Source organism: Rhincodon typus, chromosome 26 (genome assembly GCF_021869965.1).
Source record: "Rhincodon typus isolate 14 chromosome 26, sRhiTyp1.1, whole genome shotgun sequence".
In the NCBI taxonomy this organism is placed as follows: Eukaryota; Metazoa; Chordata; class Chondrichthyes; order Orectolobiformes; family Rhincodontidae; genus Rhincodon; species Rhincodon typus.
In genome coordinates, this window is record NC_063357.1 from 41,809,154 (window position 1) to 41,820,193 (window position 11,040).

General features: G+C 42.5%; 1 protein-coding gene across 2 annotated transcripts in view; it reads left to right on the forward strand.

Annotated features, from left to right (window-relative positions):
• LOC109915748 (collagen alpha-1(XXVI) chain-like) overlaps window positions 1–11,040 on the forward strand; it is a 96,079-nt gene that overhangs the window by 43,925 nt on the left and 41,114 nt on the right. For both annotated transcript variants that reach the window (XM_048612673.1, XM_048612672.1), the window contains exons 2-3: window positions 5,809–5,931; window positions 9,949–10,052. In XM_048612673.1, the coding sequence (XP_048468630.1) occupies window positions 5,809–5,931; window positions 9,949–10,052 (227 nt within the window). The remainder of the gene's footprint in view (window positions 1–5,808; window positions 5,932–9,948; window positions 10,053–11,040) is intronic.

Genomic DNA, 11,040 nt, shown 5'->3' on the forward strand with positions numbered 1-11,040 from the left:
ACTGACATACCAACTAGTGGAAACAGATAATGCTTCATTATCCTGTCAAAATTGTTCACATCTTAATCTTCTCTGCTCTGAGGAGAACAAGACCGATCTTTCTAATCTTTCCTTTCATCCAAAATCCCTCATTCCTGGTATCATTCCAGTAAATCTCCTTCGCACTCTCTCCAGGACTTTAATATCCTTCCCTAAATAACATGCCCAGAACTGGACACAATGCTCCAAATGTGGTCTGCCCAATGAATTGTAAAGATGTAGCAATCTTCCTCACTTTTAAACTCCATGCCTCTATTTATAAACCCAAGGATCCTATAAACCTTCTTAAACACTATTTCAACTTGCCTGGTCATCTTCAGGGAATCATGTACATAAACCCTGAGGTCCCTCTGCTCCTGTACTCCACTCAGCATTGCACTATTGAGCCTGTATTGTCTCCCTATGTTTCTTCTACGAAAATGCATTACTTCACATTTCTCTGCATTGAAATTCATCTGCCAGGTGTCTATGTATTTGGCCAAGTTGTCAATGTCTGAAAAGGAACACCTTATCCCCACATGCTGCTTCTTGCCCATGAATCAATTTCTCTATCCACACCAATATGCTATCTCCAACACTGTCAGCTGTTATCTGATGACTTAGTCTTTTGTGAGGTACCTTGCTGAGCACTTTCTGGAAATCCAAAGACAACACATCCAATGGTTCCCCTCTATCACTTCTGGTTGAGACTTCCTTAAAGAACTCTAATAAATTAATCAGATTTAATTTCCCTTTCATGAAGCCATGTGGAATCTAATTGATTGCATAATTTCCTACCAATGTTCTGTGAAATTAAACCTCACGATCAATAGAGGTTGCGATATGGACATTAGTTATATCCATGGGCATAAAACAAGGTACAGCCAGAGCACAGTTGTATCCTACGAGAGGCAAGATTGGAGTGATGTATTCTCAGAACCAGACACTCAAACATAAGACACAGAGGAAGGTTTGGATAATGTATGAACGTTTATGGACAAAATATAGGTGAAAGGTGACCTGATAAGTGTATACAAGGCATAGTCAGATTTTAATAAAATTCGAAAGGTAGATAGTTTTTCTTTCAATATATAATAGAATTTACCAGATTATACTCAAGATTGAAAATATTCTACTTGGAAATTCCTAAATCAGTGTTTCCAAGAGTCACGCATACCCTTCCTCTCCCTTGTTAGCCTTCTACAGGGACCATTTCCTCCAGGGCACCTTGATCTCCTACATTCCCAACTTCCCCCCACAGCACCATCCCATGTAATCACAGGAGGTGGAACACCTGCCTGTTTACCTCCTTCCTCCCTCACTATCCAGACACAGCTTCCAGGTGAAGCAGCACTTTACCTGCACTTCACTCAATCGAGTCTACAGCATTCACTGCTCACAATGTGGTCTCCTTTTTACTGAAACACAGACTGGGTGACCACCTATGTGCACCTATGTTCTGTGTGCAAAATATGTCCCCGAGCTTCCAGTTGCCTGCCACTTCAACACACCACCATACTCCCATGCCAACATTTCTGTCGCAGGCCTACTGCAGTGCTCTTCAATGGAAGCTCAAGGAACAACATCTTTTTTTCCATTTGGGGACCCTGCAGCCTCTGGGACTCAACAATTGAGTTCATAAGCTTCAGAATCTGATTCCATCCTTCCATGAGAATCAGGAAAGAGACACCACTGGCAATTATTAGAGACAACATGAATTGGGGGACTACATCCAAATGATGAACCGCGGGAATGCCCTGGATATGGTCAACAGATGTCTTATATGTAACTTGAAGTTCTGTTATGCAATGAATTATCCGAAATAGAATAACAATGTTTTTGAAATTACACAAAGCAGGAGGAGGAGGAGATAGTGATGCTAATCAGCCCAGTAACGAATGTTTTAGTGGCATGCTGATACAATTGCACTGTTTTAGACAGTCAATGCACATTCACAGGCTGTGGAGTAGATTAACTGAAATGTTACTTAAATTCTTGAAATATAAGGGCTCAAAGAAGGTTAAGAAATTTGAACACTCTGCCTGCTTCAGGTTTAGGAATGGCAACATGTTGGAAAGAGTGTTGATTTCCTGTAATGTTGCAGGGGCAAGAAACTTGATTAACGCAGAGCCTTTACTGTGGAGTAGGCTCTGATGAAACTGGATATGGAACACAACAAGGCAATTGTTTTTGGGAAGTCAGTGAATTTACAATTGCACAATCTGGACATTTTATTCCTTTACCAAGTCCTAATATCTCTATTTACAGTGTTGGAACTAGAAATATACAGTGATAAGGCACCATGCACTTCACATCCACATAGAGGAGATGGTGGTGTTGTGGTAAAGCCACAGGAACAATAATTCATCTAGCAGCTATGTCCTTTAGGACCTGACCAGCTTGATCAGTAGTACTGCTGCCAAGCCACTCTTGGTGGTGGGCTTTGATATCTCCCACCCGGAGTAAAGTTTGAGCCCTTGCCATCCTCAGTGCTTCCTCTAAGTGTTGTTCAACATGGAGGAGTACCGATTCATCAGCTGAGGGAGGATGGTGTGTGGTAATCAGCAGGAGGTTTCATTGCCCATGTTTAACCTGAAGCCATTAGACTTCATGGGGTCTGGAGTCAATGTTGAGGACTCCCAGAGCAACTCCTTCCCGACTGTATACCACTCTACTGGGTCTGTCCTGACATTGTGACGGGACGTATCCAGGGATGGTGATGGTGGTGCCTAGGACATTGTCTGTAACGTATGATTCTGTGACTATGACTATGTCAGGCTGTTGCTTAACTAGTCTGTGAGACAGAGCTCCCAGTTTTGGCAAAGTTCCCAGATGTTAATGAGGAGGACTTTGCTGGATCAACAGAGCTGTTTCTGCCATTGTCTTTTCCGGTGCCTAGGTCGATGCCAGGCAATCCATCTGGTTTCATTTCTTTGAGCCTTTGTAGTGATTGGTACAACTGAGTGGCTTGCTTGGCTATTTCAGAGGGCAACAGAGGGTCAACCACAATGCTGTGGGTCTGGAGTCACAGGTAGGCCAGACCAGGTAAGGATGGCAGATATCCTTCCCTGAAGGACATTAGTGAACCAGAATTTAGTATTTGAGGTTCTACTTTGGTTGCCTTTAATATATAGGATCTGAAATTAAAGAGAATAAGTCAGTAGTGACTTTGGAACAATAGCCTTACCTGGGAAGTGTTAATCACTTCCCAATAAAATAGGTCAGATCAAGAGCAGTTGAGAAGCTTGATTGGATAGTTGGACCTCATTGTGCATTGAGACTAGACCTGGTGGCAGTTATGATGTTTCGGAACTGGGTACTGTGGTAATCCTTGCTCTCATTGAGGAAATCTTGAGAGCAAATGAGATATTTCAGAAATGATATTCAGAAAAATGCCTAATCCTGTTTCTAGCCTTGGGTGACCCAGAAAATGTGAAGCTGGTTGTTTTGGTGATGCTGCATGTGTCAGTCTTCTGGATGATTCATCCAGTGCACTGGATCATATTCTTGGATGAAAATAATAAATATTGGCCTGTGAAGCCGAGAAAATAAGCAGACTGGTTAAAAATACCTTAGCCACTGAAACATTAGTATTAGAAGAAGCTTTAGAGATAGGGGTGTATTCATCCATTCTCTGAAGGAGATCCTACACAAGGCACAATCTTAAAAAGGTTTGGCCTTAGAATTTTATGTTGCTGTCCATTCCATTGGCACAATGTGCAATTGACATCAAGTGATGCTGTGAAAAAGATTAGCCTTGCTCCCACAGATATATTTGAAAATAAAGAAACTGCTCCGTCCAATAAATTCTCTAAGATGGGTGTTAGGTGTCATGAAGATTATAAGAACATTTAAAAATCCATTTTTATTTGGGTCATTTTCTGATTAAACATATTGGATTTTATGTTTGAGGAAAGAAAGGGGATATGGAAGATTGATCGTATTATATGTAATATGAAGGAAAACATTCTGCTAATCTTTCATTTGTTTTGTCCAAGGATTGTATGCGAGGCTTAGAAAATTTTCTCTGAACAAGGAAATCTGGTAATCATACAAGTAATTAAAGAGGTTATTGGGACTAATTGACTGGGCAGATATAAAGGGGGCACCGGTATCGTGGCTATGTTACTGAACTGGTAAACCAGAGTTACAGACTAAGGGGCTCTGTGGCGAGTGGTAGTGTCTCTACCCCTGGAGAAAGAGGCCCGAGTTCAAATTACACCTGCTGCAGAGATACGTAATAACATCTCTGAACATGCTGATTTAGAAAAATAGGTTAATAAAAAAATAAAAAGGAGCAGCTCACTATCCTGCCCTTAACAGTCTCTACATGTAAATTGGTTCATCGTCGGAAACACAAGTGATTTAACAGCGGTGAATAACAGGTGAAAAGTTAGATGGGGACTTTGGTGGTGGAGAGAAAAAATATTCAGTTGTTTTGTGAAAATTAAAACTAAATGGTTTGCTGGATGGAAGGAGCTGGAAGAGTGAGTGGTGAATAAACGCTACCCACTCAGAAATATGACTTGATTTCTGCCTGACTGTCTTGGATCTGTTTTGACAAATCTGAACTATATTCCTTAACGGTCAATCTTCCTGTGTAAAGCTTGCTAGTGAATATTATTCAGTTGCAGAAGCATAGATCATAGAATCCCTACCGTGTGGAAACAGGCTACTCGGCCCAACAAGTCCACGTTGCCCCTCCGAAGAGCATCCCACCCAGACCCATTCTTCTACTCCTGATTTCCCATGTCTAACCCACTGAACCTGAACATCCCTAAGCACTATGGGCAATTTGGCATGACCAATCCACCTACCCTGCATGTCTTTGGACTGTGGGAGGAAACCAGAGCACTCGGAGGAAACCCACGCAGACGCGGGGAAAATGTGCAAACTCCACGCAGACAGTCACCCGAGGATGGAATCGAACCCGGGTCCCTGGCGCTGCGAGGCAGCAGAGCTAACCACTGAGCCACCAGGCCGCCCCCATAATACTGATAACTCTTTGTACTCGTAGAACACCTACAGTGTGGAAACAGGTCCTTCGGCCCAACAAATCCACACCAACCCTCAAAGCTACTGACCCTGACCCAGCCCCCTATACGCCACCTAATCTACACATCCCTGAACACTACAGGCAATTTAGCATGGCCAATCCACCTAGCCTGCACATCTTTGGACTGTGGGAGGAAACCAGAGCACCCGGAGCAAACCCACACAGATGCGGGGAGAATGTGCAAACTCCACACAGACGGTCGCCCGAGGGTGGAATCGAATCCGGGTCCCTGGTGCTGTGAGGCAGTGGAAAAGCTCAGCAGGTCTGGCGGCATCTGTGAAGAGAAATCAGAGTTAATGTTTTGGGTCCAGTGAACCTTCCTCAGAACTGCAAAATGTCAATTTCTGGGTCAGGAGCAGAAAGTTGGATTGGTTATTGATAACCTACCCAGACCAGATGGCAGGACTAATTATTACACCCTGGTCAATTTCTATCTGCTGGAATGAGAGAGATTTAGCCTATAACATCCGGATGCTTTCAACTCAATGGATTCACAGATCTGGAATGATACAATCTGATAGTGGGATCTTTCTTTGTTAGGGTAAATGTCGGGCAGGATCTGAGGGAGACACAACCCATGAGTAACACTAGCAAATCTATGAGAATGTTGAATAGAATTTTAATCATTCAATCAGGAAGTAGCATAATGAGTTGGAGAGACTAAACAGATGGAGGAGTGTGTTTATTTGCTGCTGATGACCATCATTAACTGGTCAATATTTATTTTCCTGCAGGAATTGGTGCCCATACACTGTATCCAAGATTGTGTCGTGCCAAGTGCAGAATGGATCGCAGACTCTGGTGCAGCGTGTTTACCAGAGCTGTCATTGGCCTGCACACTGCTCCAGTTTGGTGAGGTGAGAGACCACATCGACCCTGCAAAGAGCAATGCCCCTAGACCCACCCTTTAGCCCATCCCTGTAATCCTGCATTTCCCATGACTAATCCACCTAGCCTGCTTATCCCTGGACACTATGGGAAATTTAGCATGGCCATGTCTGGATTGTAGAGAGTGACAGCAGGGCAGACCCACGTGTAAGGGATTGCTTGACACCATTGTAGTGGAAGCCTTCTGATTCTTTGTACAATCATTTAACTGTGTCCAGTTCTCCCACTTGATATTCTTCCATGCAAGGCACACAGGAAATCCCCATGCCCATGAAAAATTATAATGCACTGTGTATCTGTTGATGCTATGGTGTTACTAGCACATGATCAAGGTCAAAGGTCACTTCCTTCAGGAGAAACCACAGAACTTTATACTGACTTTGGGGCTGATGGGGTTGGCAAATTCAGTCTGTACTTCTTTGTTTTGAATTCAGAGATGCAGCCCACAGTTGCAATTAGCCATCGCCTACATAACACTGGAGCACAGAACAGTCTGACACGTAGTATCTGGTGGTAATCGGTTTCCCCAGGCTCCAGTGGTAACTCTATAATAACAGATTAAAAGAACCTCCTACTGTTAGACTGATATTGGAGCAATATATATTCTTTTAGACTCTAACTTTGTGTTAATAGTTCACAACAGTTTCTCCATGTCAAGCCAACAGCTATCCAGAATTGTTAGCATTTAATTTCCTGAGCTGTTAAAATAATGAAAATCCTGCTGTTTGAACTAACTCCCCTGATAATAGTGAGCTCAGCTCTGTATGTGTAAGCTCAGCAACTGTTAATTGCAGCCTCCCTCTGAAGAGGAAGCTTCCTGCTCTGTCAAGCTCCAAACAGTGTTACAGGAGCTCAACAAATGAACTGGAAATGGTGATTCCTTGGACACTGGAGCTAGGATCTGACCATCCCTCAGCTAACAGTCTGGCTGTTTTGACATTCTTGGAATTTTCTGTGAGCTCTGTTTTAATGTGAGGTTAAACATTTGAGCTCATAATACGGTGAGTGAAGTCTACGCAGCTGAGAAATTTGTCCCAGAGTTGTCACAAACTAACTGGAAATCGCTGATAATCATAATGCACAGGTTGCCCCAAAATCTCTCAAAATCCCGATGAGGCCAACAAAATCCATATTGCCCGGCAGACTGCTACCCAGGACAAACAGAAACCAAATCAAAGCTTTCTTCATTGACAGTAAACATAATTCTGTTTATTGGAATGGTCTTTAACAAGAGCAGAGAAAAGAAAAAAATTCTAATTTATGCAAATAAAATGATATCCCTTCAAAACTTGCAAATACATGCACTCTCGATCATGATTAAGACAAACAAAAGACACATTTGGTATGAGTAGAAAAATAATATAGACAAGGGAAACAAAATCCTGAAGATTAAAAGTCAAGACCACAAGGTGGAAAGGTCTTTTTCTCCCACTATCCTTTTGATTTTTGCAATGATGCTGTTATCTGTCCGGTGATGGTTGAGCAAATAAACTTTGGTCTCAGAACATAGAACAGTATAGTATAGGAACAGGCCAGCACAGGAATAAACCCCTTGGCCCACCATGTCTACGCAGACCATGATGCCTTTCTAAAGTAATCCCGTTTATCTGCATATGATCCATATCCCTCTAATCTCTGCCTGTTCATGTCTCTCTCTAAATGCCTCTTAAACATTGCTATTGTATCTGCTTCTACCACCTCCCCTGGTAGTGTGTTTCAGGCACCTACTATCCTCTGTGTTTAAAAAAATAACTTGTCTCATACATCTTTTTAAATATTTCCCCTCTCACCTTAAACCTGTGCCCCCTAGTATTTGATATTTCCACCCTGGGAAAAATTGTCTGACTATAAACCCTCTCCATGCCTCTTATCATTTTATATACTTCTCTCAGATTGCCCCTCATCCTCTGAAACTCTAATGAAAACGATCTCCAACCTCTCCTTATAGTTTATACACTCCAATCCAGGCAATAACCTGGTAAACCTCTTTTGCACTCTCTCCAAAGCCTCCACATCCTTCCTGCAATATGGTGACCAGAGTTGCACGCAGTACTCCAAATGTAGCGTGGTTTTATACAGTTTTATACAGCTGCAACATGACTCACCAATTTTTATACCCAGATCCCCAACCAATGAAACCAAGCATGCTGTACACTTTCTTCATCACCCTACCCACTTGTGTTGCCACTTTCAGGGAGTTATGATCTTGCATCCTAAGATCCCTCTGTATATCACTGAAATAAAACAAAGAACTGCAGATGCTGGAGAATCTCAGCAGGTCTGGCAGCATCTGTGGGAAGAAAGCAGAGTTAACGTTTCGAATCCTGCTTTCTCTGCTTTCTTCCCACAGACACTGCCAGACCTTCTGAGTTTCTCCAGCAATTTCGGTTTTTTTACCCAGTGTATATCAATACTTGTAAGAGTTCTGCGATTTTCTGTTTGCTGTCTTGTATGGATTCTTTCTACTAAGCTTTCTGGGATTTTTAGGGACAACACAGTGGCTTGGTGGTTAACACTGTTGCCTCATAGCACGAGGGACCAAGGTTCGATTCTGGCCTCGGGTGACTGTCTGTGTGGATTTTTTGCACATTTGCCCTATGTCTGTGTGGGTTTCCTCTCACAGTCTAAAGATGTGCAGGCTAGGTGGAATAGCCATGGGAAATGGAGGATTACAAGGATAAGGTGGGAGTTGGGTCTGGGTGGGATACAGTTCAGGGGATGGTATGGACTTAATGAGCTGAATGGTCTGCTCTGCTCTGTGGGGATTCTGTAATTTTATTATTTTCTGTCTTTTCCCCACACAGGGGTATAGAGAGAGGGAGAGACTATGTTGTTTGCAGGTTTTGAGTGTTTTCACTCTCTCCTGGCAGCATTTTAACATTCTGCAGTTCAACAATTCAGAATTCTGCCACTGCATTGTATTACACAGGTCAAGAATAAACAACACTTAATTTTCAAGTTTCAGAGCCTTTCTGTTAATCAACTAAAACCGTCCAACTTTCAATTAGAGTCACTCTGTCTGACATAGAAGTTAAACAAAGTCTGAGAGTTAACTGTCATTCGTTTAATTGGTGCATTTTTTTATGGCAAGCCCTCTACCAATATGAATCCACTTGTCAACCAATCAGCACTCTCCTCTCAGCCAGTATAATTGTTGTTTAACCCTGGAATTGATATTCTTGTTATTTGTACTGATGTGAAGCAAAAAAGATTTATGGAATTCCTACACTGACCATTCAAAGACCCACCTTATCCCTATAATCCTGGATTTCTCATGGCTAACCCACCTAGTCTGCACATCCCTGGACACTATTTGCAATTTTTGCATGGCCAATCCACCTAACATATAAATCTTTGTGACTGTGGGAGGAAACCCAAGCAGATACAAGGAGAATGTGCAAACCTCCACGCAGACAGCCACCTGAGGCTGGAATCGAACCCAAGACCCTGATGCTGTGAGGCACTAGTGCTAACCACTGAGCCACCATGCTGCCAATATAATTAGTATAATGCCACCAATTCAATAGTATGTCATTTTTGACAGCACACAAATTTGCTAATACTGGCTTTGCACTTGTTTATAGTTGTGTAGTGATGTACTATTCTTTAGATTCTTGGTCTTCTGGCATTCCTTCACAATGAGGAGGCAGTGCAAGAAGCTATGTAAGGGATGGCTGTTATTGTAGCTACCACATGGTTCTGACTGGCCAGCAGACCTTTCCACTATTACAGCCTGCCTGTGATGTGTGTTGGACGATTCACAAATTGATCCTCACTCTGTTTGAGCACGTTATGAGCACCTTCCTTGGCTGTCAAATTCCAGAGAGGGACATGAACCCAGAGCTTCTGGCTCAGAGGCAAGGACACTACCCACTTTCCCACAAGATCTCCCCATTCTTTAGAGGGGAAGAAAAACAATTGTACTGGAAATAAATGATGGAGTTTGGAACAATGTTCTCATAATCTTGATTAGTTTCTTGTGCTAGTTACAGAACTATCATCAGACCCACCTACAAGCTGGCTTACAAGAATGTTACTGCTTTGGAATGGAGATGTTGCCCTGGATTCATGGGAAGCAGCTGTCAGGAAGGTGAGTCTGGTAGCTTTCTGATCAACTTCAAAGTGCTATCCCTCATCAGGTGAGAGCATAGTAGCTCATGAAAGGGGAGGGTGTGGTTGAATGACAGGTGATTTCTCTATCCCACACTGGTAGTAAACTTTGTACAAAGACCTGGAAATACAGAGTCTGCCCTGAGAGCTCAGAGCTGCCGTCCCAGAGGGAAGCCAGTACAAAGACTAATTGTATTTAAAAGTGTGTATTGGAGTTCTATTTTAGGAACATGGGAACAGGAGGTGGCCATTCAGCCCCTCAAGCCTGTTCCACCATTCAATGAGATCATCGCTGCTCTGTGGCCTAACTCCATACACCTGTCTTTGGTTCATGTCCCTTAATACCTTTGCTGAATAAAAATTCACCTGTGTCAGATTAAGGTTAACAACTGATCCAGCATCCACTGTCCTTTGTGGAAGAGAGTTCCAAACCTCGACCATCCTTTGTATGTAGAAGTGCTTCCTAACATTTCTTTTAAATGGGCTGTCTCTAATTTTGAAGTATATGAGATGATTCAGACCAGTATACCCCATTTGCCATCAGCATTACTGTTCGTTTTTTGTTCCATTCTCATGTTCGTACACAGCAGCATCTTCTGGAACCAGAAGTCAACAGTGTCAGAAGTCTGGACACTGCCTATGGAATGTCAGGGTAGCTGTGCATTCAACTTAGAGAGAACATTACTTCCTAGTTTCTCCTTCTGGGCTGTTGTCTGCCTACGGAAGGGTTGGGAGTGAGATTGCTGAATTAATTTTAATACCAAGAAATGCTTTCTCTTGGGTTTGTCAATCAGACTTTAAAAGAGAATCAGTGAACAAGTTCAGTTTCTAACATACAGAAACTAATCTCAGATAAAGCTGCAACCAACTTAGGTGATGTAGAGATAGTAGGAACTGCCGATGCTGGAGAATCTAAGATAACATTCTGTATGTTATAAACTGAACTTTTTGGCTGATTCTCTTTTAAA